The following is a 26,829-nucleotide window of genomic DNA, read 5'->3' as shown; positions in this document are numbered from 1 at the left end:
TCTTAACTTCTCTTTTTGTAATCAATGATATTTTACATATTCTCGGAGATCTCTAAGATAGATATAGTCCAAACAACATTTACTAGGTGATATATTAGGTTGTCCCAAAAGTTTCTTCCATTTCATTAATAAGTAATACATACAAAATATTTTATGTCTAATTTTACATTATTGAACTTAGGTTGTTTATTTATATAAACACAAAATAGCTGAGTGCAAGTCACGGAAGAAACTTTTGAGAATCGAATGACCATGAACACATATTTAGATTGTGGATATTTATGCAAATTCATATTTTCAAAATTGAAAGAATCATAGTTGCTACGAAACAGTTTTATTGAAAACAATTATTTACGTCGATTTGCTGTACCGCCAATTTTAACTTTTTTCTCGTAAAAACAATTTTTCAAATAATTGAAACGTGAATAAATATGTTTTCTAATTTTTTCTGCAAGAGGTATTATAGTTTTTTTTTTGTTTTTAAATATTTCTTACTTTTGTACGATATTCTTTTGTGGTATTTCTTCCATTGACTTGCGTGTCAGTGATATGTACTTTTTTTAATAGATGAATACACGTCGCAGTGTACGTGAATCGAAGCCTTAGGTCGCAATAGAAATAACAGAGGAATCTCATGGACACGTACCGTTGCTTACGAAAACGTTTTGCATACAATATAAGCAGGATTCACCCGTTCTAACAATAAGAACTTTCACCTGAAATTTACGCCAAAGGGAAGTGAACTAATTTAACGATAAATCAGTTTACAATCAAGTCTTCTTTCACACTTGGCATTCTATTTCATATTACTTTTTATACTCGTCGTTACACGTGAGAACGTTTCTGCTCTGTTCTATGCGTCCGTTTCGTAATATGTATGTTCTTACTTTCCGCGAACGAGAAGCAACTTCTTTATCTTTATCGATCAACTTCATTCACTCGGAAAACTGTTCCATAGAATTTTTTATATAATTGTCTCGAACGTTAGAATATTTCAAGTATTAAGTGTAAAAATTATTAAGTTTGTTTTGTATTGCAAGTAATTGCACCAAAAGTTTTGTGTACACCGATCAATTTTCCAAAAAAGTTTTGTGTGAAATTGTAGTTTCGTAACTTCTTTGTTTATAATCAATGATATTTTACATATTCTCGGAAGTCTCTAAGATAAAAGTATAGAAGCAATAAGTATTTGATCGTGCTCATCATTTAATTAATTATCTGATATTTAAATTAATTTTACAAAAAAAAAAAGGAAAACATTTTCTACAAAACTATAAATAAAATCACTCTCTCATATATATTATTATTATTATTATTATAATAATTCTAAAATCATACATCTCATGATTGTCATATCTAGACTGCAGTTTTTTACCCGTTTATAGGAAACTTGAGTGTGCAAGAAACTACAAAATGGACACAGTAGTATGCGAAATAATATAAAAAAAAATATTGAACGTAAAATTCATATTACAATATTTGGAAGTAACATATATTTTATTTAGGCTCACTTTTTGTAGGTACGTTTGCAAAGATTTTATTTTGCATAAAGATTCGCAGTCTAGTCATATGTGACAATGAAAAAAAATGTGACAATGAAAATGTTCTATTTGTTGAAAAATTCATCGTCTATCCCTGACTGTATCTGGTCGAGGCTCCTGCAGCATACATTTTTGTACCCTTTCGTATAACGTAATCACTCTCTCGTCCCCTTCTCTATTCCATTTAGCAGGTTTGACTTTAGCCATAGCGTCGAGCCAGCTATTGCACGATTTCGAGGTCGATTAGACGGTCCATATTATGCGGCTTGCTTTCACTTTCGTCGTCGCTTGCACAGTAGATGGTTTAGCATTAAAACAAAGAATGCACTATTGTACTGTATTTCAGCCTAAGGCGTTGGAAGAATACCCTAAGGCTGGTTGCACATTAGATGAGTATTATGCGGCTGCGTGCACACATCTCAACAACTTTTCAAATTTTGCTATCGAAATCTTCTTACTACACAAAGATTGCATTTTTATTTGTACAAAATCACGAGTTTCGGATGTATCCCTACGGTTGCTTGAAATATAAATTAAGATTGGTGGATTGAAAAAGTACTTGACTAAACTCCTTAATCGAATTGCTCCTGAAATAACATATATATGTATAGTATATTTATATAGGGTGTGTAAATATTCACCACAGTTTTGAAACTAACGAATTCCATCGACTAATAGAGCGACAGTTTTGGAATATTACATCAATTGTGATTATGATAATTATAAACTAATACACACCGTTGGATTCAGAATAAGAAAAAAACGCTTTTATTAATCTAAGAATAAATCAAAATTTTTAAAAATTTCGAGCAGGAGGGTGGTAATTTTTGAAAAAAATTATTTTAAATTGTTTGACATTGGCTTATAGGCCTCTTAAAACAGTCCAAAGTTTATATAAACATTTTTTCGATATCTCTTATCGTTTTCAAGTTATAAACGCATAAGTAAACAGGGCGGCTCAGAGAAAAGGGGTAGTTTCTCCCTCAAAGTGAAAAACGGGCACGAACGAATTACACCTGTTTTCTTAGACAGGTTTAATAAATATTTATGCAATGTTTCATCGAAATCGGAATGTATCACTTGGCAAGCTTGGAAGCGGGGTTTGTATTTTATTTCCTAAGCTGTACAACACGAGTCTTCTCCTTGGTTACTACTACTTGACTAGCTCAAATGCACGTATTCATGCGGAACAGAAGGTCTAAAGTAAAATTAAAAGGTGCATACTTTTTAAATGATATTAATAATAATTGTAATTATATACCATAATATTACAAAAAATATAATTTAATACAAAGACGACTTATCAAAAACATGTCTTATTACTAACAAACATTTATGTTATATAATATATAATATATCATAGGTTAAATATAAAAGTAAACTCATAGAAAGTATTTCATAAACTGTCCTTAGTAATTGATATATGCATATATACTTAACTACTGCGAATTTATAGTAAATCTTCACAATTTTCGTCGCTAGTTCCTGAAGTGTGGCAAGGGTATCTTTGAATAGAAATTGTGTCGTAGGGTTTTGTCTGTTCCAAAACTACAACCTTTTCCGCATGTAGTTCTAAAAGTTCGTAAAAAGTGGAAAAAGACAATTTAATGAAAATGAGACTTACCTTAGAATCATTTATGTAACTTAAAAAGAATGTTTAAAAGGGCTCAAGTTAAATTTAACTATCAATTTTACTAACCCAAACAGTATAGGAACGCACGTGAGGCATCCAATTTGTTGTAATTGTTGGGTGAAATTATATCGTGAAATTTTGGTATGATCCTTTGATGCCAGTGGACTTCTAACAATGCTTGGAATTCTGCTTTTGTTAAAGATACCCTATAACTACAATAAAAAATGAAACATGTCTTATTTTGGAAACTACCAAGAGCAAAACTAATACACACTAATAATAGTTGTGCAAATATGTTTAGAAATACTTTAAATAATTATATTATAGGTTGTACAAAACTTATAAGAAACAAAGAATGCTGACCTAGAAATGGATCCTGATGTACTACTTGGTGGTTTTCTCCCATTTAATTGTATTTCCAATTCTTTGGTGGTTTCACTGGAAACATTAATGTTTAATGGATTTCGCAACATTTATTATACTTGAAACTAAATTTACTGAATGTTAAATATTAATTGTGATATGATGAGCAGACAAGCAAACCTCAAGCTCAGAAGAAATATCAATTGGACCCTAAATATCGCAATAAATTAACCAATACCTCTCTTTCTCTTCAAGAGCTGGAATTTCTGGAAATGTAACCTCTTCTGGAGGAACTCCAGTGATCTCCTCTTGCTGTTGCTCTCCGGGCACATATGCTGAGTGCGTAAGCGCGATAGGGAGGTTGTGCGGTAGTGAGGCTCGAGGTTGTGTTTTGTTTATTGTCTTAGAATGATCATTTGGCTCGATTATTGCAAGTTTACTCGATATTTCAACCTCTTGAATGTCCAATTTACTCGTCGGATCCGGACGTAGAGTTTCATTCACTGTGAAATAATAGTTACAGAAGTATTTGTTTCGTTTATAACGTATTAACGTACTTATTATTTACCACAAATTATCAGTAATAAATATTTGTTACTATTGAAACCGCGACAGCAATAAATCTCTAAAGTGAGATTATTTTATTAATTAAAATAAAAATCGTATTATGTTGCTCACGTTCTGTTTCGTCAATTTGAAGATTCGAAAATTCATTTTGGGTGACTGAAGGTATTACAAGATGACGTTCGAAAAGTTTGATCAAAATTTCTGCCCATGGTCTGTTTAAGAATTTTAATGCGGGCTGTGTTAAATATTTCTTAGCTGATAGAGCGTTATTAGGAATATGCGAATAATGTTCCTGAAAAATAATAAAATGGAAATTAAATACTTATTTGTATGCATCCTTAATAATTCAGTCATTTTAATAATTCATTAAGCAATCCAGTGATTTCAATTAATATCTTTTACATATACTCATTATAAAAACTTACCACTGTATGAATTGCAACATTTCCAATCGCGTTTCGTAATACGTTATTGCTTAACATAGTTTCTTTATCATAAAGTTTCTTTCTAATTCTTCTTTTTCTTGTATCCCCTGTTAATTCTACATGTTCATGGATAAAAGGTTGCAATTCAAGATCTGTTACTTGTATAGGTTCAAGCCTCTGTGCAATTACTTCTGCAGGTTGTAGTTCATCTACAAGTGGTACTTCCTGGTAAGTATGTGGAGGTGGAACTACTTCTCCAGATTGTAGTTCGTGTACATCTACAACTGGTACTTCCACAGATGTATGTGGAGGTGTAAGTTCTTTAGAACTAATCTGTAAAATGAAACATTAAAAATAATACCATGTTTTATTGACTTTAATATGAAAATTTTAAGGAAAGAAATAAATCAGTAAATATTTAAAATTGAAGACAGAGTAGAACAATTATGTAATAAAGAAAATGATTAAAAAATGAGTAATTGATGTTAAGAAAAAATTTGGTACAATTGCGACTCTCTTCTCAAGATACCTTTCTTTTCTTTGAAGGAGTTCCAGGAAGAGATTTTGAAGCCCTTTTTTTAGGAGTTCCAGGAATTGGTTTTTTGAATTGGTCATCTGAAAAACATTACTAATAGAAATAATATATATTAATAGAATATGATTAAGCTTGACGATATTCAAAGTTACCATGGATCACCAAAAACTCTCTTTGATCCTGATTAGGAAAACTATCTCCGTGACCTTTTTTAGATTCGATAAATTCGATGTCACGTATATCAACAATGCTATCATTAATTTGTTGTGACTGTCTCTGATCAATTTTTCGTATTTCGTTCCTAGTATAAATATATATACAAATAATTGTACAAATGTTAACAGAAAAATAAACAAGCAATTATAAAGTAATTTTAAAACTATAGGGATTCAAACTTGGTAGTTTATGAATGTAAAAGGATTTGGAGTTCTGGATACATGGGAAACTAACAGGAACTGGTCTTCTTCTTCAGGTAACATAAAATTCTCCAGGTCAAAATCAGTCATTACTCCGAAATTCGTTTCATCTTGTATCTACATTTGAATAACATTATTATCCAATTAAATTCAAGTGGATTATCAAAATACAAAGAAAGTATTTCCTATTAAATTTGTGTAATACGCGATACATCCAGTTATGATAACTTTATATCATAATAGTTTCATTTTACATTTGTGATTCATTTAGTTCATGACTTACTTAAATTTTAATTGAGTATTCTATTTGTTTAAATGATATCTTAACATAGTTTGATCATCCTTACCAAGTGGTTCATAACGAAAGAGTAAGGTTTTTCTGTGATGAGATGCAATTTTCGTGATACATGATCATTGATCATCTGCCTTGTAGGAGGATCATTTGGTTCATTTAAAGCCATTTCTAAAGTAAACTCATCATTATCCCTATAAAAAAGGATGTTATTTGTAATCCTGTCAATCTAGTAACAAATTTCGCTCTAATAAAAATAAAAATTTATATTTTTCAAATTACCAATATTTTTTCTAAACATTAAGGCTACCATAAAATTAGAAATGATTTTAAAGTAGAAGTCTACATATATAAACATATGATTTTTTAATTATTACCTTTTCTTATGTGACAAACTTGAGGCTTGTCCAAATAAAAAATCTGTAATAAAAAAGAAAAAAATAAATTTCCTTTATCTATAAAAAATAGAAAAAGAACAGTGGTTATTATTATTGGCATTACAAGGAATTACAATAAATTAAATCAAAACATTATTGACATACCCTTCTCACTGAAAAATATTATATTTATAATAATTCTTAAACTTGATATCTTTGTTTATTATTATTCTCTTAGTAAATATTACTTCTTCTTGGATGTAATTAAACTTAAAAAGATAGGAAAATTACCTTGAAGAAGTTGTGTTTGATAAAACAGTATTTTCGTCGCGCCGTACATTAACTGGGAGACAAGGTAAAGACTCATTCTGTAATGGATCCTGTCACCGCGTACCTCGATCGCTGACAAGATCTCCTCACTGGAAAAACAATAGAAGTAATTAATCCAAACAATCAAAAATGGAAATTACACTACGAACTATCATTATCGAACTCAAAATTCGAAAACAAGTGCGTATACACACACACACGTAGAAAAACGATATTACCAGAGATAAGCTACTTTAATGTTCTCAAGCGTCTTTTGATTTACAGTTTTTTTAAATATTTTCTCGCTGATAGTCGCGGCCAACCAGCATCGCGCAAATTTACCCCTTCGTCGAAGAGAGAGGAGCTCGTGTGAATAAAACATTGGAAAATTAAATGGTTAAATGAGAACACAAATAAAATGCGAATCGTTCTACCATCGAGTTTTGTTTCTTTCGGTTAAACCGTTAAAACGAACAAGAGTATCGTCGAGAAATCGATCAATCGATTATTGAAGGAGGTACGTCGATGCATTGGATGAATTCAAAAAGGCCGTCGGTGCGCAGGAGCCAGAGCCAAACTTCGAGTTGACTTCAGCGATAGTTGCGGAAAAAGTAGGAAACTCCGGGACAAGGACAGAGAGGGCGATACAACAATTGCAGGAGAGACGAGGACAGGACGATTAGACTAGCATGACTTTTTTCAAGGATAGCAAAGAAGCAATATCTTCTAATAATTCTGGTTTTAATACATTCGTTACACTTTGGCGGATGCGACTCCATGGCCTGATTTTGCCATTTCGGCCTTAAAACTTTATAAACAATAAAAGTACGTTTGCTATTTTCATTTTTTCAAGGACGTAAGTTGTGACGGAACAGAGTTCTACATTACCGACGTGATTCAACCGGAAAGCGTCATTCTAACCTCAAAAAATACCACGTGCTGCGGCAAAAGGAAAAATTAGGGTCATGAACAAAACCGAGGATTCCGAGGACGTATTGAATTCTACAATGGTTCACAAGACCCCATTCAATACAGTTTTGAGCAACTTTCTGGCACTTCTAGCAGCCAGTCTAATCAGCCGAACGCTGAATTTGTCCAGGCAATCAGGAGGCCTCAGCTCCCCACCTTCATGAAGGATGACCCGGACATCTGATTTTTTTATCATAGAAGCAGAATTTGCAGCAAGCAATATAAGGTCAGATCAAACTAAATATTCAGAAACCAAGTAGCCATAGTTTTTGTGCTAGTGGCGGAGTCTTATATGTCAATATTTTCCCATACGTACGCAGCGTGAGACAATGTTACACTTGTCTACAATTTGGACACCAAAAGAAAACATGTAGATATGAAGATAAACTATGCTTTGTATATGGACTTCAATATATTATATCAATATTATATTATATAATGTTGTTAAATAGTATATAATATCAATATAATATTGATTTCTATATACTCAAAGAGGGAATGGCGTTCCTATTGGTTCCTGTGTGGGGATTCGCCCTAAAGTATGTCGCTCCGCGCAGACGCGAATTTGAACGCGTATGCCGATGGCGTGGAGTGGGGACGGTGTGAAGAGTACAACGGATCAACGGACAACGGCCATGCGGCGGCCATTTCGTTCAGGGCCCAAGCACAGATGTGGGAAGTGAAACGCATTGAGCTCTATCCTAAGGATCTATCCTAGGATAGAGCTCAATGGTGAAACCACGTTTTTAGTTGGTGACACAAATCCAGGCGGCTCTAGTAGGCATCGCATACACATATCTAGCGTATCGGTGAGTACCACACTGGTATGAAAATTTCAGCGTCAGTGTCAGTTTCCGCCGGTACTCGTCGTCATTTAAAGTCCGCGAAAGCGAAACATTTGAATTACGAAGTAACAATCACTCACGTGGCGGCACATGAGGGGTCATTAAAACCTGTCCGTCACCATAAATGTGGTTGAGAATATCAAACTAACAACACATCTTGCATGTTTCGAACCCATTCATATCATTTCATACTTTTTAGTGTTTACTATGTTGTTTATGTTTTCTTAATATTATTTCTATGGATTTTATTGGTTTCATGACACATATTTTTATTTAAATAATTTATCTTACAGTATACAATGTTGTATGGTAACCTTGTAATTGCCACAGTCATAGTGATATATAAAAGGGATCAATATCGATTTGTATCACTAAAAAAGATAAATTACATGTACTTCTTATTAATACTAAATTAAATTCAATAAATTAGTGTTATAATTATAAATTATTTCGAACCAATCTTTAAAAGATATTTAAAAATTACGAGAACCATAATTTTGTTTATATTATAAATTTCACTGTCTGATAACAAAGTATTGTATTCTTAAATTATTCACATGTATGAAAAGTAACTTATATACAGAGTATGAAATACAATCGATTTCAATTAATTGGGACGCACTAGGACCAGAACAATGTTATATAAGTAAATGTTCGATTTTATTCTTTAAGATTTATCTTAATTATATGGCTTATCCAATTAACGGATCGCCCAAATCAGAATTCACTGTATTTACAATATTTCAACGTATTTAGAATAAAATAATCACTAACTAATAGATTTAACACATAATTATGATGGTCACATTTGTTAAAAAAAAGTTGAGTCAAAAATAAATTGATGGTTTTTACAAAATTCAATTTTACATTTTTTAATAAATATGAGTGTACTATTGATGTACAATGTTTTAAAAATTGTGTAATATTTCTCTATATAATAAAGAAAAGTGATTAAAAATAAAAAGTCAATTATTTTCTGAGTTTAGAAAAATATAAATACATTAAATAGAAAAGCGGATTTTCTATGATAATAAATTATTTTTCCAATTTACTCCATACTTCTGGACTTAAATCCAGTGCTCAACTATCTCACGAAGATATCAATATTAAATGCTAATATTTTTAAAATATTTACTAATAAATGAGTACTCACAAATAAAATACAGGTTGACGAAATTTTTACAGAGATAAAGATTCTTGTAATTAAAATATATCTTAGACAGAAAATACTGAGCTAGATCTGCTCTATTATTTACGAAAGTTAGCTAACGAATTAATACGATAATCATCTATTACCGCTTGTTGACATAATTAGTAACACTGTTCTTAACACACTGTACACTGCTCATGAAAATGTTTGCCATACTTTATCTTCACATTTGTTTATATGAAAATATTTATATTTCATGGTTTTTTTTTAAAGTCCTGTTTGTCGACTACTAGTCGTAATAATATATCGTCCTCAAATGTGTTAACTCATGTGTAGCAATTCATTATCGTACTAAAATAACTAAGAACAAAATGAATACCTGCTAATATGCATTACAAAGAGTTTCTTTGAATTTAAGTATGTTTAACATTGTAGATTGAATAATGTGTAAAGATAACAAGCAGATTGTATGTGCCTGAATAGATACACAGTGTGTTAAATAATGTTACAGATAACTAAATTAGTTAAAATTTGAAAAATCCGTTTTCAGCTTAATGGATGGTGTAGAGATTTTAATTTGTGGTTTTACGAGATCTACTGTTCGAGTGTGCCTTTGTGCTTGCTGATGAGAGGATCTCACGGCATTTTCTAGCTTAGTCTTCAGTTCTGTAGATTGCGACATCAATGTTTTAAATTCCTAAAATAAGAAATAAATACTTTAGAATGTCAATACATAGTCTTGTACATACATAAAGATAATTATTTGAATAATGCAATTAATACCTGAGGATACTTTGGTCCTATCTTGTTAAGCCATTGAAAGCTCTGTTGGTGAAGATTTAATTGATATTTGGAAGCATGTTGAAGTTGATCTCCCTCCAATAAATAATTAATTAGGATTGGCACAAGTAAAGTCAGCATCTGTATACCTAATTATTTATAAACAAGAAAATTGAAATATATTTGATAAGATTTGATACTAATATTCTTTACATTGTCTACTATGACGTATGATTTCGACAAGTTTTTTAGTTTAAAAAATTTTTTAAATTTCGTTATGTTCGATTTTCAAATACCGATGAAGCTCGCCAATTTGTTTTCTCGCGTCTAATGTAATAATAGAAAATATTTTTTCAAAGCTTACTTTATGTTTTATTCATAGAAATAAAATTCATTTGTATTAGACATATAATATTATTATACAAAATTCATAAACATGTCCTATTTAGACATCGCTAAGGTAGTGAAACTTCTTACAAATTCTGAGTATATATTACTATTATTTACACACCTTGTAACAGATCTCCTGCTTTGCATGTAACATAGTTTTAATGACAACGTTAATTTAATTCCAATGAACTAGTTATTCTTAGTATATAGTTTATCAAGTAAAAAATACGGTAAAAACGTAATATGGATTATTACATACGGTGAGAAAGATCGGCAAGTCCTATAAGAGCTTCTACGGTGCTGATACATTCCAAGGTGAAAGCCAACTCTAAATCATTTGTAACTTGTTTACTTTTATCACTGTAGAGATATTCTACTAATCTTGGCGCTAATGCATGGATATATGGTGTACTTATTGTACGTTCTGGATGTAAAAATATGTTTCTCAAAGTTTGAACACATTTGAATTTTATCTGAAACATTTAAGTATATAAATAAATTATAAGAATCATTTCAAGACACTACTAAAATGCCGCAAATCATACCATTGTGTTTTCCGATTGAAATGCATGTCTGAAGTGATTGATACAAGGGAACTGTAGGTTTGGTGCACTTAAAACTTCTAAAGAAGCATGAAGAACAAATACCGCAATACCTAATATCATTGCTACCTCATCCATTTTTGCTTCGTCATTTCCTATGAACATATTATACATAATATACTTACTGATAAATAAATAACATTTGCATAATTGGAATTAAATAATAACAGCAATAGCCTAGTAGATAACATACATTAATTGCTTGTTCGAACTAGCGTCATTATTTCATTATATCGATATTTACATATTTTCACACTAAGTTTCATGTGTTATTCATTTTATTTGTACCTGTTTTAGCAAGATCGATGATCTTAGCAAGAGCACTTTGCAAAAGACTAGTCCACTGTTCTTGACTTCTGTGATCCTTAGCATACTTATTTGTTGTAAGGTTCTTCATGCAGTGCAAAGCTGCATGAACTGGTATATCTGATCCTGTTTTATTGCATTCATTGTCAGTCCGTACCGCAGTTTCTCTTATTACTCCAGTTGCAAGATATAACAATGTTGGCAAAATTGCCACAGCCCCTGAAAGTGAGTACAATATATACATTAGCCTATATTTGAAATGGCGTATACTTCAATTTAATTAAAAGAAAATATTTACCTTGAGGAGAGCAAAGAGTAGGCAGAGATTCCATTATATTAAGCGCAGCTGCTATGAGCTTTCCATTTTCTTCGGATGGCATGTAACCTCTTTGAGATAAAATTGCTGTTGTTCCGCCAGGATTTGGATTCAATGCTGGTATTTGCCGAACCAAAAGGCACAAACACACTTCTAGAATTGCAAATACCAATGATTTACCTGGCACGAGCTCACCACTTTCTTCACCTTCCCCTAATAGATCTACTTCTTGAGTTTCGTTACTTTCTTCGTGTGCTGGTGCTATTTCTGCCATAATACCATGCGCATATATAAATTAGTATATGCCCAATTTAGGAATGAACAATTGGTAGTTATTTACTCAAATACTTTCTTAAATACATTTTGTCCAATCTAGTGTAATTATTATTATTCATGAAAAACAAAATACGTTATGTTTTACCTTTTAGTTTAGTTTTCTTTCTTTCTGCCAGATCTTCCTGTGCTGCTTTCATTACTTGTTTTAAAACTTCCATTACTACCATTTGAATTACATAACTTTCTCTAGTTAATAGCATTCTGAAACAATAAAACGTGAAATATACACAAATTTAATGTATAATGTATTTGTTAAAATATACCTGTGTAGGACATTACACAATTCAATTGGTAACGAACGATCTGTAATCAGTACTTTACGAGCCCACGCTGAATTTAATAAAGTGTACAAAGCGTTTAAACATGTTTCTATATTCTGAGTGGATTCTGAAGATCGAGGACTGCATAAAGCTTCCATGCATATACCTAAAACATTCGATAAATATGTAGCACAAAGTAATATCTATTATCATAAAAAAAAAAACTATTATTTACCGAACAGTAAATGAAATCGTTCAACATTAGTATTAGTTTTAGGGGAGACATTATTGTTGTTGTTGTTGTTATTATTGGTCGCATTTGATGTTTGTACTTCATTCTTAGTTTCTTCTAGTCCGAAACCTTTCGCATTCAGCCAGAGTGTTGCAGCATGTAGGATTGGTGCCCACGATTCTGCATAATGAGGTCGAGCAGATTCCATTGTGTCTGTTGTATAAAAAGCACCCCCATCATGTGGTAATTGACTGGAAAATTCTAATAACACAAGAAATTAGTTTATTATTAATTATTTATTAATATACAAAACTAACTGTACCTGGCGGTAAAGAAAGTAGAGCATGATCTCTCAAAGCAGCTAACCAGTACTGGCTCAAACTTAACAATTCTGGTTGCACCAAACTTAATAAACTTTCAGTTTGGAATTCAAATTTCCCAAAGTCTTCATCGTTCCCATCATTGAGTTGATTTGTATTTTGATTGAATGCGTCTTTACTGTTTAACGCAGCACCATCTCTTATCATAGCAACTACATATACCTAAAACATATACATAAAGGTAAAGCATACATAAAGTAAACCAATCGTTATATTATTTCATTCATATTATAGCATTTTCACCATTAAACGTTTATTGTATATTTGTATTTTACCTCTGCCCAAGCTTTTAAAATCGCTAATCTTTCGAGTGTCAGCAAACTTTCATTATAAAGCTGCGGTCGTGTATGTCCCTCTCTCAATTTTTCTAAAGAGGATACAAGTAATTGATGTACTCTACGAAGATCATTGAGATCTCTGGCAACTCCACTTCCAATCCAAGCACTACACGCTTGACAAGCTGCAGCTGTAACATGTGACGCTGTTTCCGTAGCAAATGCGGGTCTCAACGCAGCTCCCACCTATAAATATTCAATGATTAAATAAGGATATGAAATACTTTTGAAACATTTATTAATACGTATGTAATTTATAAATTACTTGTGCTTGAAACTGCTCAAGTAATAAGTGCCCAGGAAATTCTGGCTCAGGAACGTTTGCAAATTTATCTATAATCTCCTGAAGTGTTTTCAGGCCCTCAAGACGCAATGGATCGCAATCACTGGTCGCGGCCATAAATGCCATTCGCACTAAATCGGAAAGATGCAATACTAAGAAATCACCTAAAATTGGAAGAAATTTATAAACATTAAACAAAAGAAATACCTAAAGAATGTAGACCAAAAATAAATAGAACCAAATAAACCATACTTTTTCCTTTAGACAATTGGATCTCCTTAGCTAAGGCGAGATCGAAATGTGCTTGTTTATTATTTACACAAGCAGCAACAATTCTTCTAACAGATTGTGCAGCGAAAACTCTAGTTGGCCACCGTGGAGTGATAGCAGGTCGTTGTTTCGTAGATTCATCGGCATGAAATTCGGCTTGATCATCGTCTCCTTCTGCGTCTGCATTATCATTATCGACGGCACTATCTTCAACGTTGATGGCGTTTCCTTCTTCGTTAGTACACGTTTCTATACGATAAAATATAAGAATTTTATAATCTTATTTAATTTGACGTTTACATAATTTTGTTACCGCATTATTCTATACCTGAAGCTATAGTAAGAACGTCTTTACACAGAGATAACCATTGAGATAAATTATCTGCTGCTAGAATTTGCAGCATACTGGTCAATGTATCATGGATATCCTTTATCAATTTACTATCAGTTTCTGTGTCCAACATACTGAACAAAACACCAGGAAGACCAGTTTCTGTTATGACAAGACCTTCAACTACATTGGTGTCCCGACTTTCATTAGCTAATGTCATTGCATGTTCGCATACTTCTTTCGCTTCTCGTTGAGCAAGTTGACGAAGACAAGATATTGCGGCTTTGCGTAAAAGCAGATGATTGCTCGATAAAGTTCGCTATGAATAAAATAATATAAATATAAAAAATACCAATATTAGTATTGTTTGCATTGTATCATATAATACTTACGCATAATGTAGGAACGAGAGACGACAAATTAACGTGTCTGGGCGCAAATAAATGTAACTGTTGGAGGCATCCTGTAGCTTCTGCTTGCACAAGAGGATCTTGATGGTCTTGCATAATGGCGCACGCACACAAAAATGATGATCGTGCCATACAAATTGTCGATGTGTTACCTGAAAATTAAAATATATTGTTTTTTGTATTTAACAATCGAGTTATATGTACATTAACAAGTATTGTTGATAAATAAACTATGTAGAACTATGTAACTATGTAAAACTCACCTTGTAACTCTGGTCCTATTGTTGTTATAAGTGCTGACAGTACTTTCCCTATACATTGATGTACATCAATATAGGAATGAGGAACATTTAGAAGAAGAGTTAATGCTAAAGACAATGTAGGTTCAACGTAGCCCCGAAACATTGGTCCACCAGAATCAGCTATAAGTGCAAGAGCATGTAACGCCCATACCTAGATAGGAGGATAACATTACATCCTTCTGACCGTAAACAATTATTAAAATAGCATTGGAGTGCATACATGTGTGAACAGGACATATATTATATATGTATTTATACACGATCTTACTTGTACCACAGGAGACGAATTATCTTGGGCAAGTGCAAGTAGAATACTGACACTTGTGTTGAGGTGTTGACTAGATCCCATCCCACCCACGTATTTATGAAGACATCCCAACGCTAAAGAATGACCAGTTCTGCTCGCAACATCGCGAGCAGATTTTAAACGGTCAAAACTCGTTTGCGCCAATTCTGCTGTAAACTTTGGATCAGAAATAACTTGAGCCATTCTTCCAACAGCTTCTCCTGCTGCCCATCTTAGTATCGAATTACTGCTCACTAAAGCGCTCTGTAATATAAACAATAATATTAAATAGTATTAAACGTTCAATAGAAGTTGAATGTTGAGAAAAGAACTTTTAAACTTTACAGTGTATAGTATGTATAGCTAATAAGAGAAACATAGCACATTCTTACAATAATGAGATTAGTGGCAGACTTTTTTACATCCTCCTGACCAAATCCAGTTTTTGCTTCATTGAGACCCTTCAAGCCGCTTAGTACAGCCGTAAAAACGTTCATTTGTATTGCTTCCTGCCTACCAGATTTCGTATGTTTTATGCACTCGCCGAAGTGATCTAACATTTGTAATCTATGTTTGTTCGCTACACGTGGAAAAATTTGACCAAACAATGACACTGATAGATCAATAACAGCAACTCCCAAAGGTAAAGGACCAGGAATTATTTCATCCTAGAAGCAAAATTATTCGAATTGAATCTTTATGATTTTGTTTTAATATGACTCTAACAATGTTTTGGAATATTTACATGTGGCACTGGTCTATAGAGACAACATGGATTGTGTTCCAAAGCTCCAGAACCTGCAGCACTGTTGGGTTGCAACTGAAATTAATATAGAATATATAATAAATCATTTCTCATAAGCAATACGAAGTAAACAAGCATAAATGTTGATACCATCACAGTCTAAAAATAAAATTAATTAACCAAAACTTTGTATTGTAAACTAAAAATAACTTCATAATTTGAATTGCGTAAAACAAATAAAAATGAAAGCAAAACATAGTGTAACGAGTACTTAGAAAAGTAAAGAATAAATTAAAATAATCGGTTTTAATACTACTTTTCACTATTTCATAAGTAAATTTACAAATATTCCTGTAACACTTAAAGAAAGTATACAGAAAAAGTATTAAAAAGTAATGAAAGGCACCATAGAACATTACTCACATGTTCCAAATCTGCCCTTCTGTTCGGTTCCATCTAGACACGAGTGTAAATATTATACATTAACTTCAAACAATGTAACATATGACATGTTGACGTACACTCTTTACAATACGTCTGCTTTAGTTATTTGATTATGTTTTAATATCAATACATGATTACAAAATATACTTTTATAATATTATACATAGTTCAAATGCTTACTTGATCTTCTATTGTACGGTGGTCAGTTTCTTGTAGCCATGTACCAAGAATGACAGAATCATTGGCATGACAAACTGCACGTAATAATGACGTTGTAGTATTTCCAGGATTTTCGGTCAATGTAAATTCTGATACCAACATTCTTAGAAGATGCGTATATGAACCTATTTAATTCATACATTCAAATATTAACATATAACGTCACAAAGTAAATGGTTTTTAAAATCATAAATAATTTATAATTATAATTTATACCTTCAAATGTTTGAGGTGGTAGTAACAACAATGTTTCATATAAACGCAAACGAACCATTGCAGCTGGAGCTTTCAGTTGTTGTCCGTAATTTTTCAATACAGGTGACAAACTAAAATAATATTTTTAGATGTATACTATAATAACGTAACGCTGTTAAGTACTAGCTACATATAAAAATGTAGTAATTACATACTTAGTTAACATTGCCAGTGCAGACTCAATCGGTGTCAGAAGTCGTCTCGTAATGTCATCGTTTAAAAGCTCTGGACAATGCAATAGAAAACTGTGCATTGCTGATAATGCACCAGCTCGACCTTCCAAGGTTACTTGCCAAGTAAAAGCATCACCTCTGGCTTTTTCACTCTCAAGTTCTTTGTTTGAACGAGGGAACGAATTTCTCCAGAGTAGTAGCATTCTAGGTAGTAATCCTTTCACTACAGCCGTACCTGAATAATTAAATTATTATTTCCTTATAATTTATTACGTTTATAACTATTGTGTGTGATAAACTTAAACTGTTAATATCATACCAAGAGTCATTATAGCTCCAATTAAAAGCCATCCAGCGTGTGTTCGATTCAGCGATAAACGACTATTTTGGCTTGCGCTCCGCAGAAGTTCCTCAGCAGTATTAAAAATTATCTACAAACGGAAATGGATAATTTTAACTTAATCACATAATAGTATTTACTTCGTGATTACTTTATAGTATATAATTTTATACACAATTTTAAGAGTCTCTAAAATAATTACTTTTCCTTTCGTATGGGGAACTCCAAGTGGTGATAAACGGACACTACCAAGTACTGCAGCTAAAGCACTGCTATATCCAGCTATTGCTTCTGGTGAGCTACGCATATTTTCAATTCCATCCACACAACGATCAATCAAAGGTGTTATTTGATTTGGAGCCGCTACACAAATACAGCGTAAACACCAAGAAGCTGCAAGTCGGGCTGCTTGACACGGATGAACCAGAACAGCCATAATTGTGTCGATTAAACCTGAGACATTATAATGGTTAGTACAATTACTGATAATTAAATAATTACATATAAATTGTAAATTTGAAGTACATACTTAAAGATTGATCGGACAATAAATTACAAGCTGTTGTACCCAACCCTAAGATTAAGTTCCCCATTTCTTGCAATGCACAAACTAATAAATGTTGACTAAATAATGTTTCCTGGTTACAATCCTTAGCATTTTCTGGACTAAAATCTAAAAGATTGAAGGTAAAAGTTAACACAAGTTAATACAAGAACGATTTATAAAAATACTGTGACAAGAAAAATTAACAAGTTTACCAATAGAATTCATTTGTTTCAAAATAATGTGTGCTATTTCCTTGCATGCAGCAGCTTGAGCTCCTTCACCCAATAACTTTCCGATAGTGCCATGTAATATAAAATTGACACACTTTCTAGAGTAGACAGCATCAACATGGGAACTAGCAGCTTTTGGATTAGTTACAAGATCAAGTACATGGGCAACTAATGAACCAACATTACGTTCAAGCCATGAACCTCCCAGCATTTGAACAAATACTACATATGCCTGCAAAATGTTAATAACGTAAATAATTGATCATAAAATTCTGTATAAAATATGTATATATTCTGTATATAATTATCCTTACATGTGTGACTCCAACTCGAACGTCTCTGTTCACACTAGAGTTTCCTTTTATGATTTCTCCAGTACCTTTTAAAAAACCTACTCCACCCCTTAAAAATCCAGACATTAAAATATTCAGTACTTCGTCGAGTGAAATTTGTTTATAACCTTTGCTCTGTGTCACTAAATAAAAATCATGGTTAACTTAAGTATGTTTTGTCCATAACAAATAATTAAACATGTCTATTCTACATACCTGAAGGATTTTTCCCTTTTGGTGCTGGAAGTTGAGTCATTGCCACTAATGTACCTAATAATTTTGCAATTGCACATCTTACTTCATAATTTGAACCCTCAAATGCTCGAAAGCAAAGTGTTGCAACACTTTCTATTTCAGTTGTATATAAAAATGGAGCATGATTTAACATTTCCAGTAAACACTGTAAATATTACAAGAAACATATTTTCAATAATGCATATACAAAGTGTTAAAAAAGTAAATAATAAAGTACCTTTGCAGCAGCACACCTTACAGCCATTACTCTGTCTGTAAGATAATGTCTAGAAACTTTATATATTTCTTTATGAACATTTGTAATCGCAGATCCCATTCCAGCACATACCTAGTAAATTGAATTTTGTACAATATGCAAGAAATAACCGTGCATTTTGTCTAATGAAAAATATTACCTTTTCAAGAGTGTGCATAATTTCTATTCGAGTTTGGGATTCCCCAGAACGTAAAGATTTTATCAGAATCTGTACAGTTTCTTCATATGACCTACCCATCATCCTTCCTAATTTTTCATACATACATCCTACACAGCATATAGCAGCTCTATAAATAGTTGGAAATCGAATACAGATGTATTGAGTTGTGCCATGTATAGAAATGGAATGAATTATAAGAGTAAAACAGTATTTTCATTATTAATAATAAATAAATGTGTCAAGGAATACTTACAATTTTGTTGGAAGGAAACTTGGTGAATCATCCTTATTTCTAAGAATATCATTGCATTTATTGACAGTATCAAAAAGCAAAAATGTATCACCAACACTGAATAAAGTGGCAAGACATCTTGCAATAAGTCGTCGTGTAGGAGGACCAGGTGCTCCTTGCATGTGCTTAGTTAATTGTTCCACTAATTTTTGCTGGCATCCTTTAATATCACTCTGAAAATATTATATAATTCCAAGATAAAAATTCCAAGAAAAAAACATATTGTAGTGGATAAATATGATATGAATAAATCAAATAAATAATACCTTTTGTGCAGCTATTAAAACCTTATCCAAAAACCGTAACCATTCAAATATAAAAACTGGTCGTTTAGCCTCAGGGATTTGATTAAGGGCATCCTCATTGAGGGTCAAACTATGACTCAACTCCATCATCATTTCAATAAATTAGATTATAAACACCTTTATGTTTTTCACTGCTGATCTGTAACAAAATTACAATAATTTAGTTTTCACCATTCAACATCTTGGATGCAATTAACTACAATACGATAATTTAATTTCTAATTATAGAGCCAAATATAAATTCGGACATCTCCAATAGACTGACAACTTAAAATATACATATGTTTTTCTTTCTGAAGATGTTAAAAGATCTTATTGATTCTACACGAATTAATAGCGTTAACAAAATTATAGAACAGTAAATGATGAAATACCACAAACACTTCCGGTATTATCAGTAGATAATAAGTAACATAATTTTTCCCTTTCTTTTGTTATCTATTCACACAAAATCATTCCATTTCATTAACGTAAAGCTATGTAAATACATAACTATTGATATTTTCCACTCAACAATTGTACTATGTAAAGTGAATCACTTTATCAACAGCTTGTCATCGCTTTTTAATAACAGCATGGATTATTGAAATAACGATTTACTTTTTCCGCGTAACACAGATATTTTAACTTGATTTAGGTTAGGGTGGATCGGTAATCACCTGGATGAGAAGCGTCGACAATGAATCATTGAGACCACCTACTCGCTGTGACTTTATTGCACCCACACATTTTAATATTTTTCCAATATTCCAAAGAACGTCATCAATTAAATGAAAAAAATAAATGACAATTAAGTAAAAAAGGTTATCAAGATTTTATTTTGTAGTATAGCAGGTTTTGATTTTGCAATAAAACATATTGTAGAATTTTAACAACCACTGTCAAATCGATACAAAAATTATTAAGTCGGAACGTTATGCAAATACTTTCGTAAGAAAATACATCACTATTTACAAAATCACTAATTTGTTCTTTATTTATATGAGATGCAGTCATGTTTATAAACACTGCGTTTGGATTCAAGAATCAGGCAAACGCAAGTGTGTACGGATTCTTAGCTTGTATGTGTGTATGTGTATATGTAATCCTTATTCACCTTTCACTGAAGAATATCTAAAAATTATTCAATTTTTAATCCGTACCTTCGTACTTTTTTTTACAGATTTTAGTTAAAAAAAAAAATCTCAAGGCAAGCTTCATATCTCGTTAAAAAAACACGAAATAACAAAAAACTAATTAGTATACTGTGGTATACTGTCCTCTCTCCGCCCTTCATAATAAATAATTTACGAGTAATTTGTCATAGTCAACATTGGTATTTCATACTGCGTATAATTTTTTTTAAGATTCCTTGGACGTGTTTATTATTCAAAACTTCTCACTCGAGCAATTAATCTGTTTTAAATTCGTACTATCGTTTAATTTACATATACTTGATTGGAATATTTGAATTAATGTATTCACTTATATTATTCATCAAGTCGTTTACAATGTATGTAAACGTTTGGATAAGTAATTGGGAAATTATATATTCGTGTTTCAACATTCCAGCGAACATTTGAGGTTTCAATTGTAATTCGAATGAAAATAGAAATGAGAGGACTGAAGTGAAAATGAAAGAAAAATGTCAGAAAACTGAAAGGAATGTGAAGAGGTGGGATGAATAGAAGATTGCGGGGGGGGGGGGGGAGAGATAACAAAAGGAAAATGAAGATAAAACGATGATGTCAGGGTGATAAAAAAAATGATGTGAAACAGAAATAAGGCTGAAGGAGAAATGGTGGGAAGTTGAAAGGGAAATGAGTGGAAAATGAGAAAGAGCGAGGAGGAAGGGGGAAGGAGGAAAGGAAGGAATGAAAGAAAAAATAAATGTATGAATGAAATGATTGAAATGAGTTTTTAATAAGTTGAACTTTAATGACTAATGACTAATGACTAATGACGAGCGTTTTATCAAATTCACTACAAAGCATTGACGCATATGTGAAGCAGAGTGCGCCACGTTCAGTTCTCAGGTTCTGAGTCGGTAATACAGTTTCGCACAAAGCCCCTTAAGATGCAATATTTGTACAGCATGAATGAAATTTTAAAAAAGTCCTATTGGCGCCTATTACACTGTTATATCTCTGAAATTAGATGAAGAAAGGGCAAATCAGTTTAGCAACATAATAAGTTCCCTTTTCCAATATTTGTTACAAAAATATTGTGAGAAAAACGTTGTTAACAGTTTACTAACTTTACAGAGAAAATCAACAGACATAAATCAAATTGATCGTCAAAAAAAATTAAAAAATAATTCTATAATATTATTAAGACAATTTCCGTTATCAACTCGAACAAAATGTTTGTTACTTAATGAAACCTTTAGGAATGTTAATGAGAAACATCATATATCCTCATGCCTTCCGCATAGTTGTAACACAGTTCCATTAAACAAATTCATTCCAAGGTAACTTTACCTCAGATCAATCGTACGTCTGTTATTTTAACCAACACTTTGTTCGATGTAAAAACAGCACCGCGTCTGCGATTGTATGTTTTATTCAATCACGATCACGCACTGTTTACGAACTGTCTAAGAAAAATTGCAGTCACTTCTTGCATTTCTCATGGAAACTAATTAACGTAACAAGCACATAACACGCATTTGCACAATTTTTCAAAATTTTGAAGATTTACGATTACCAGGGAATTCATACGAAGGAAGAATCAAATATGATTTCACTCGTGTAAATATATATATATACTATATCAATACCGACACAAGCTACTTAAAAAAAAAATTAAATTGACCAGTAGAAACGAATTATAAATAAAATAGATACGATGCGATCGACGATTCGCGCGATAATGCCCAATCAATGATGAAAGATATCAAAGTGCAAATTAGTAATTATGCAAATTGTATCTAGTATGTGATAATTACACCTTTTTCTCGTAATTCATTATCGTTCCTAGTCTGCAAACGTGCATATGTCCTTAGAAATGGGCTGACAATGTAAAACAGAAAAAAAAAGTAAATTTAATTCTTGAAGTAGGACTTTCGGTCCTCAGGTTGTATATATATATATATTTCGTGACCCAAAGAAAAAGGAAAAAAGCACGATGAGGAAAGTAGGAGCGAATATAACTCAACTGCTACTAACAAGGTGTAACCATAGTGTAGCTTTCGCATAAAACAGTGAATCTCATTTAAGGGACGCGTGGTTATTCCACTTCTTGGAACAGGCAGGGGAGTTCCCCACGACATCCAAGATGCATTGCATGAACCCAAACAGACTGGTTTTAGACAGGATTCACTAGAAATTAGCAGACCAGATGTTAGATGGTATCGTACTTGAAACCGATGGTACATGAACCTTTTCTCAGCCCTCGTTACACTTGACAAACTACAATGAGTAGTAATACAGGTTGCGGCAGAAATAATTTCCATATTTTAAAAAGCGATTGTAAAAAAGTGGTACGAGATACCACCAGAAACTTGTTATCTCTTAAATCTAGATATAAAAAAGTTTTCAAACATCGTTCTTGGTCCTTGAATGAACTAAAGGAGACCATCCAAGAGGAAATTGAAAGAATTTACCCCGAAATGCTAGCGAGAGTGATGGAAAACTTTCAAGAACGACTCCAAATGTGTATCGCCCGTGAAGGCCACCGTTTGAACGACATCATTTTTAAAACATAAAGTAAAAGAAACTTTTTTATATCTAGATTTAAGAAATAAAAAGTATCTGGTGTTATCTCGTATCATTTTTTTTTCAATCGTTTTTTAAGATGTGGGAGTTATTTCTGTCGCACCCTGTACATGGAAACATATCATTTTTAATTTTACGTTAACAGTTTCGTTATAGACATTTTGGATTGTCCACGATCGAACAATCAATATAACTTTAAATTAGTAAAAACAAATTGTAAAAGCGAAATCTAAAAACAACACGCTCTTAACGCACTCGTGCCGGGGCCTGCTAGTGTGGTATAAAAAATTATTTGTTATCTCTATTTACCGAGTTTCGAAATATTTTTTTTTGTGCGTTTTTTTTCACGCGGTCCCCATCTACCGCACAAAAACAGGTTTGATTGTATACATACATATATAGTAGATCTACAGGAAAGTTCTGCCGTTTTTACGTATGCAATGACTGACCCACTTGTATCAAACGGAACCTTCAGGTGGTACAGGGTTTTCCCAGGTCTCTTGCTTATAGCTGAAATGATAAAACCAAGACCAACTCAAGGGTATGTGACCCCGTAGGAATCATAGAACAACGACACACTAAATTAATAAAAAGTGAAATTATGATTGTATATTGAAAAGTGAAACTGAACAACAACAACAACTCAATGATAAACTTCCTCGAGTGATTTTTTAAAAGAAAACTTTTATGTTTCAAAATGGTTACATGGAAACTGTATGATCATTGACTTAATAGGATTATTAAAAATAACAGCTGCGAAACTGTAAATAAAAAAACTAGTTAACGTAAATTATTAGAAACTGAAATTATGATTGTGTACACAAAAACGTGAAACTGAATAATAACTCTCCACAATAATAAACATATTGGTTGCAAACGGCACCAAAATAAGGTAGTAGTGATGTGTTGCTAATATAGAAATAACAAAAAACTATTAGATTTAATAAAATACATTTTCCATTCACCGTTTCGCTTAATTATCATCGCGTTAGAATGATTAAGCATAATTGAATTCAACAGTATTCAACAATCTGAAAGATTGTAACTGCTATCGGAAATACTTAAACGAAAAATATATTCATTCTGTCTCGTACGATTACTATTAAGCATTGAAGAGTTTTTTTTTTTTTTTTTTGTATAGACGAGACATTAATATATGTCGCCAATGTCATTGGTGAGCAGGATAAGTTGATGATAACTAATTTTTCTTACACTGTTTACAGTCGAGTGTTCTTGTCTTGTACGTTTATCTCATGTGTGAAACGTTTCCGTAAACAAAATTCTGACGTACCCGATAGAAAACATTGACAAATGATACCGAATAGACGTCTGGAAGTTTCGACATCTCTAGTCTGATTTATTATGCGATCGTCGTTTAATGTTTCATACCACTACAGTTTCACTTTTCAATGTACATTCATAATTTTATTTTCCAATAATTTATATTAACTCCACCTTTATTTACAGTTCTGTAGCTGTTAATAATAATTTTGTTAATCGAAGTATCACACAATTCCTATATAATCACTCTGACACATACAAATTTTATTTGAACAATCACTCAACGAAGAGAGTGTGTTTAATAAGTGTATCGTAGTGTTGAGTTATTACTGAGTTTCACTTTTCAATGCACAATCATAATAACAACAGTTACGTATGTCGAACAGATTATATGATTCAGCAGCGAACAAAATATAGAATCTTTAAATGTTGAAACGAATTGTCTGTTTTGTTACTTTGTATTTGAATAAATTGAAATTTCGTATAAAAGAAGCGATTGTTCTATTATCCGAAAGTTCTCTTATTACTTTTGTTTTCCAATTAGTGCGGATACAGGAGGCTCAACTAAAATCCATAAAAAGTCTCAATTCATGCGAACCATTCGCGTTTATATGTATATTCTGAAAACAGACAAAAAACGCTATAAAATGTTTTTTAATGGTTAATAGGGACTCGCTCCTCGTTTAAAAAAAAGGCAGGCTTTGTAGCGTTTTTTTGTTTACTTTCGGAATACCTAAATTTCATTGGTCTCATCTGGGTTTGTTTGTTTTTGCAGGCGACATTTATGACCAGAGACTATAGGTATAAACGCTAAATCATAATTCCTACGAAATTAATGTTTTCAATGTTTTCTCCACTTCTAGGTAATAAATTGAAAGAAGAATAATAAAATATCGAATGGAAAGAACAAAATTGATCCATAATTATCGATGTACTTTTTTCTCTAATATGCATTTATCATTCCTAAACAATTTTTTAAACGTTTCAAATAAATCTTAAAGTAACCGGAATTTTACACGCAAGATTTAAATAAACACTGTCTACTTTCTTGCATACTTGTATACTTTGTTAAATTTCTTTATTGGATCTGAAATAAGAAGCATATCGTGTTGAAATTATTAATACATTTGCGAATAACTTGTTGAGTAATTAGTCCAGTACCCCCGACTCTGTAACGAACAACCATCAAATGAATAAAATTGAGGGAAACCAGTCTTGCCAGGGATCGATTTACACGTTTCGCAATCTATTCCAATAACCAGAAGTTATAAAAATCAATAAAAGGTGATCGTAATTAGAGTAATTATAATATTGTGTAAATTCCAGAAAAAAGGACATGTGAGAAACCTTCAATGATACATTTCAATTCTAGAATCGGACGGCACGTATTCTTCATTCATGAAATTCTCACGAGTCAAGAGTCAAGAAATTCGAATGATTTCTTATTTTTGTTCTGCTTTCTTTTTTTCTTTTTTCTTTTTTTTTTTAGATGCAATTTAACAGTGAAATTTAGAGAAAATATGACACAATTTCTTTGACAAAAAAGTTAAAGGAATATTATCTTTTATTTAAGTAAGTGTGTCACTGTTATTAAAGTCAATATTCGTTAGTACTAGTCAATGTCTAACAAGTCAAAATATAGGATTTTGAGAGATAGATACTTATTGTGTATCTGTCGATTGTCTGTGAAATCAACTTCCTCAGACTTGTACAGGGTGTCACAAAATGATATGTCACGCCCGCTATGATTCTACGCCTACAATTTGGTGGAAATTGCCATAAAAAACTCCTCGTAAAATTGACCTTGAACTTGAAAATCAAGGTAAAAAGAAACAATTTTTTGTTTGTTTAATCGTGTTTTAGTTGTCATAACGATGAACTTTGTGAAATAAGCTATGTGTCACATCTACAACAGTTCTCTTAAGAAATGATGTTGCGTTTCTCATCATTTTCGCAGCTTCTTTATTTGTAAATTTTTACATCCAGCGCCAATATATATGTAAATAGTATACTATTGACAAAGCAGCGATGAGTTATGCGTTTTCAAGCACTTTATGCT

At 32.1% G+C, this 26,829-nt stretch overlaps 2 protein-coding genes and 1 long non-coding RNA gene across 5 annotated transcripts; 1 reads left to right on the top strand and 2 right to left on the bottom strand.

Annotated features, from left to right (window-relative positions):
* Positions 1-2,843: 2,843 nt before the first annotated feature.
* On the bottom strand, positions 2,844-6,970 carry LOC128888844 (uncharacterized). The gene is made up of 13 exons (XM_054146009.1): positions 6,698-6,970; positions 6,441-6,568; positions 6,150-6,192; positions 5,828-5,966; positions 5,515-5,597; positions 5,217-5,365; positions 5,059-5,144; positions 4,530-4,862; positions 4,216-4,396; positions 3,776-4,040; positions 3,538-3,612; positions 3,241-3,386; positions 2,844-3,113 (listed from the first exon to the last, which is right to left on the bottom strand). The coding sequence occupies exons 1-13, from the start codon at positions 6,838-6,840 to the stop codon at positions 2,992-2,994; spliced, it is 1,893 nt and encodes a 630-aa protein (XP_054001984.1). The 5' UTR covers positions 6,841-6,970; the 3' UTR covers positions 2,844-2,991.
* A 221-nt stretch (positions 6,971-7,191) lies between these two features.
* Positions 7,192-18,476, top strand: LOC128889073 (uncharacterized). 2 transcript variants are annotated; one of them, XR_008460363.1, is made up of 4 exons: positions 7,192-7,653; positions 7,748-8,236; positions 17,647-17,886; positions 18,297-18,476. It is a non-coding gene; the product is annotated as an uncharacterized LOC128889073 (long non-coding RNA). The 2 variants fall into 2 exon arrangements; XR_008460362.1 differs by having other exon boundaries at positions 7,192-8,236.
* LOC128889059 (HEAT repeat-containing protein 5B) lies at positions 9,100-21,175 on the bottom strand. 2 transcript variants are annotated; one of them, XM_054146372.1, is made up of 35 exons: positions 20,169-21,175; positions 19,756-19,933; positions 19,451-19,662; positions 19,177-19,324; positions 18,999-19,109; positions 18,743-18,926; positions 18,509-18,669; positions 18,177-18,426; positions 17,947-18,090; positions 17,620-17,870; positions 17,397-17,508; positions 17,060-17,312; positions 16,866-16,975; positions 16,611-16,774; positions 16,410-16,442; positions 15,987-16,061; positions 15,634-15,909; positions 15,224-15,505; positions 14,917-15,106; positions 14,636-14,805; positions 14,241-14,562; positions 13,895-14,161; positions 13,625-13,806; positions 13,300-13,545; positions 12,967-13,186; positions 12,648-12,905; positions 12,416-12,578; positions 12,238-12,353; positions 11,799-12,083; positions 11,483-11,719; positions 11,138-11,289; positions 10,852-11,065; positions 10,714-10,728; positions 10,206-10,351; positions 9,100-10,119 (listed from the first exon to the last, which is right to left on the bottom strand). In XM_054146372.1, exons 2-35 carry the CDS (start codon positions 19,885-19,887, stop codon positions 9,943-9,945), a joined length of 6,258 nt encoding a protein of 2,085 aa, XP_054002347.1. In that variant the 5' UTR covers positions 19,888-19,933; positions 20,169-21,175; the 3' UTR covers positions 9,100-9,942. The 2 variants fall into 2 exon arrangements, with proteins under 2 accessions (XP_054002347.1, XP_054002348.1); XM_054146373.1 differs by lacking the exon at positions 16,410-16,442.
* Positions 21,176-26,829: the final 5,654 nt, after the last annotated feature.

This window comes from Hylaeus anthracinus, unplaced genomic scaffold, assembly GCF_026225885.1.
Source record: "Hylaeus anthracinus isolate JK02 unplaced genomic scaffold, UHH_iyHylAnth1.0_haploid 11994, whole genome shotgun sequence".
NCBI classification, from domain to species: Eukaryota; Metazoa; Arthropoda; class Insecta; order Hymenoptera; family Colletidae; genus Hylaeus; species Hylaeus anthracinus.
The sequence above is the reverse complement of the archived record's forward strand: the minus strand, read 5'-3'. Positions and strand labels throughout refer to the sequence as shown.

What these genes read in the sequence shown, in the direction of transcription:
- LOC128888844 (XM_054146009.1), bottom strand. Translation starts at nt 6,840, where the DNA reads ATGTTTTATTCACACGAGCTCCTCTCTCTTCGACGAAGGGGTAAATTT. An exon ending in CTCCTTCAAAGAAAAGAAAG is followed by an intron (nt 4,863 to 5,058) that starts GTATCTTGAGAA and finishes TTCATTTTACAG; the next exon opens with ATTAGTTCTAAAGAACTTAC. An exon ending in GCTCTTGAAGAGAAAGAGAG is followed by an intron (nt 3,613 to 3,775) that starts GTATTGGTTAAT and finishes TAATGTTTCCAG; the next exon opens with TGAAACCACCAAAGAATTGG.
- LOC128889059 (XM_054146372.1), bottom strand. Translation starts at nt 19,887, where the DNA reads ATGATGATGGAGTTGAGTCATAGTTTGACCCTCAATGAGGATGCCCTT. An exon ending in CCAATTGTCTAAAGGAAAAA is followed by an intron (nt 13,807 to 13,894) that starts GTATGGTTTATT and finishes TTCCAATTTTAG; the next exon opens with GTGATTTCTTAGTATTGCAT. An exon ending in TTCAATCGGAAAACACAATG is followed by an intron (nt 11,066 to 11,137) that starts GTATGATTTGCG and finishes TAAATGTTTCAG; the next exon opens with ATAAAATTCAAATGTGTTCA.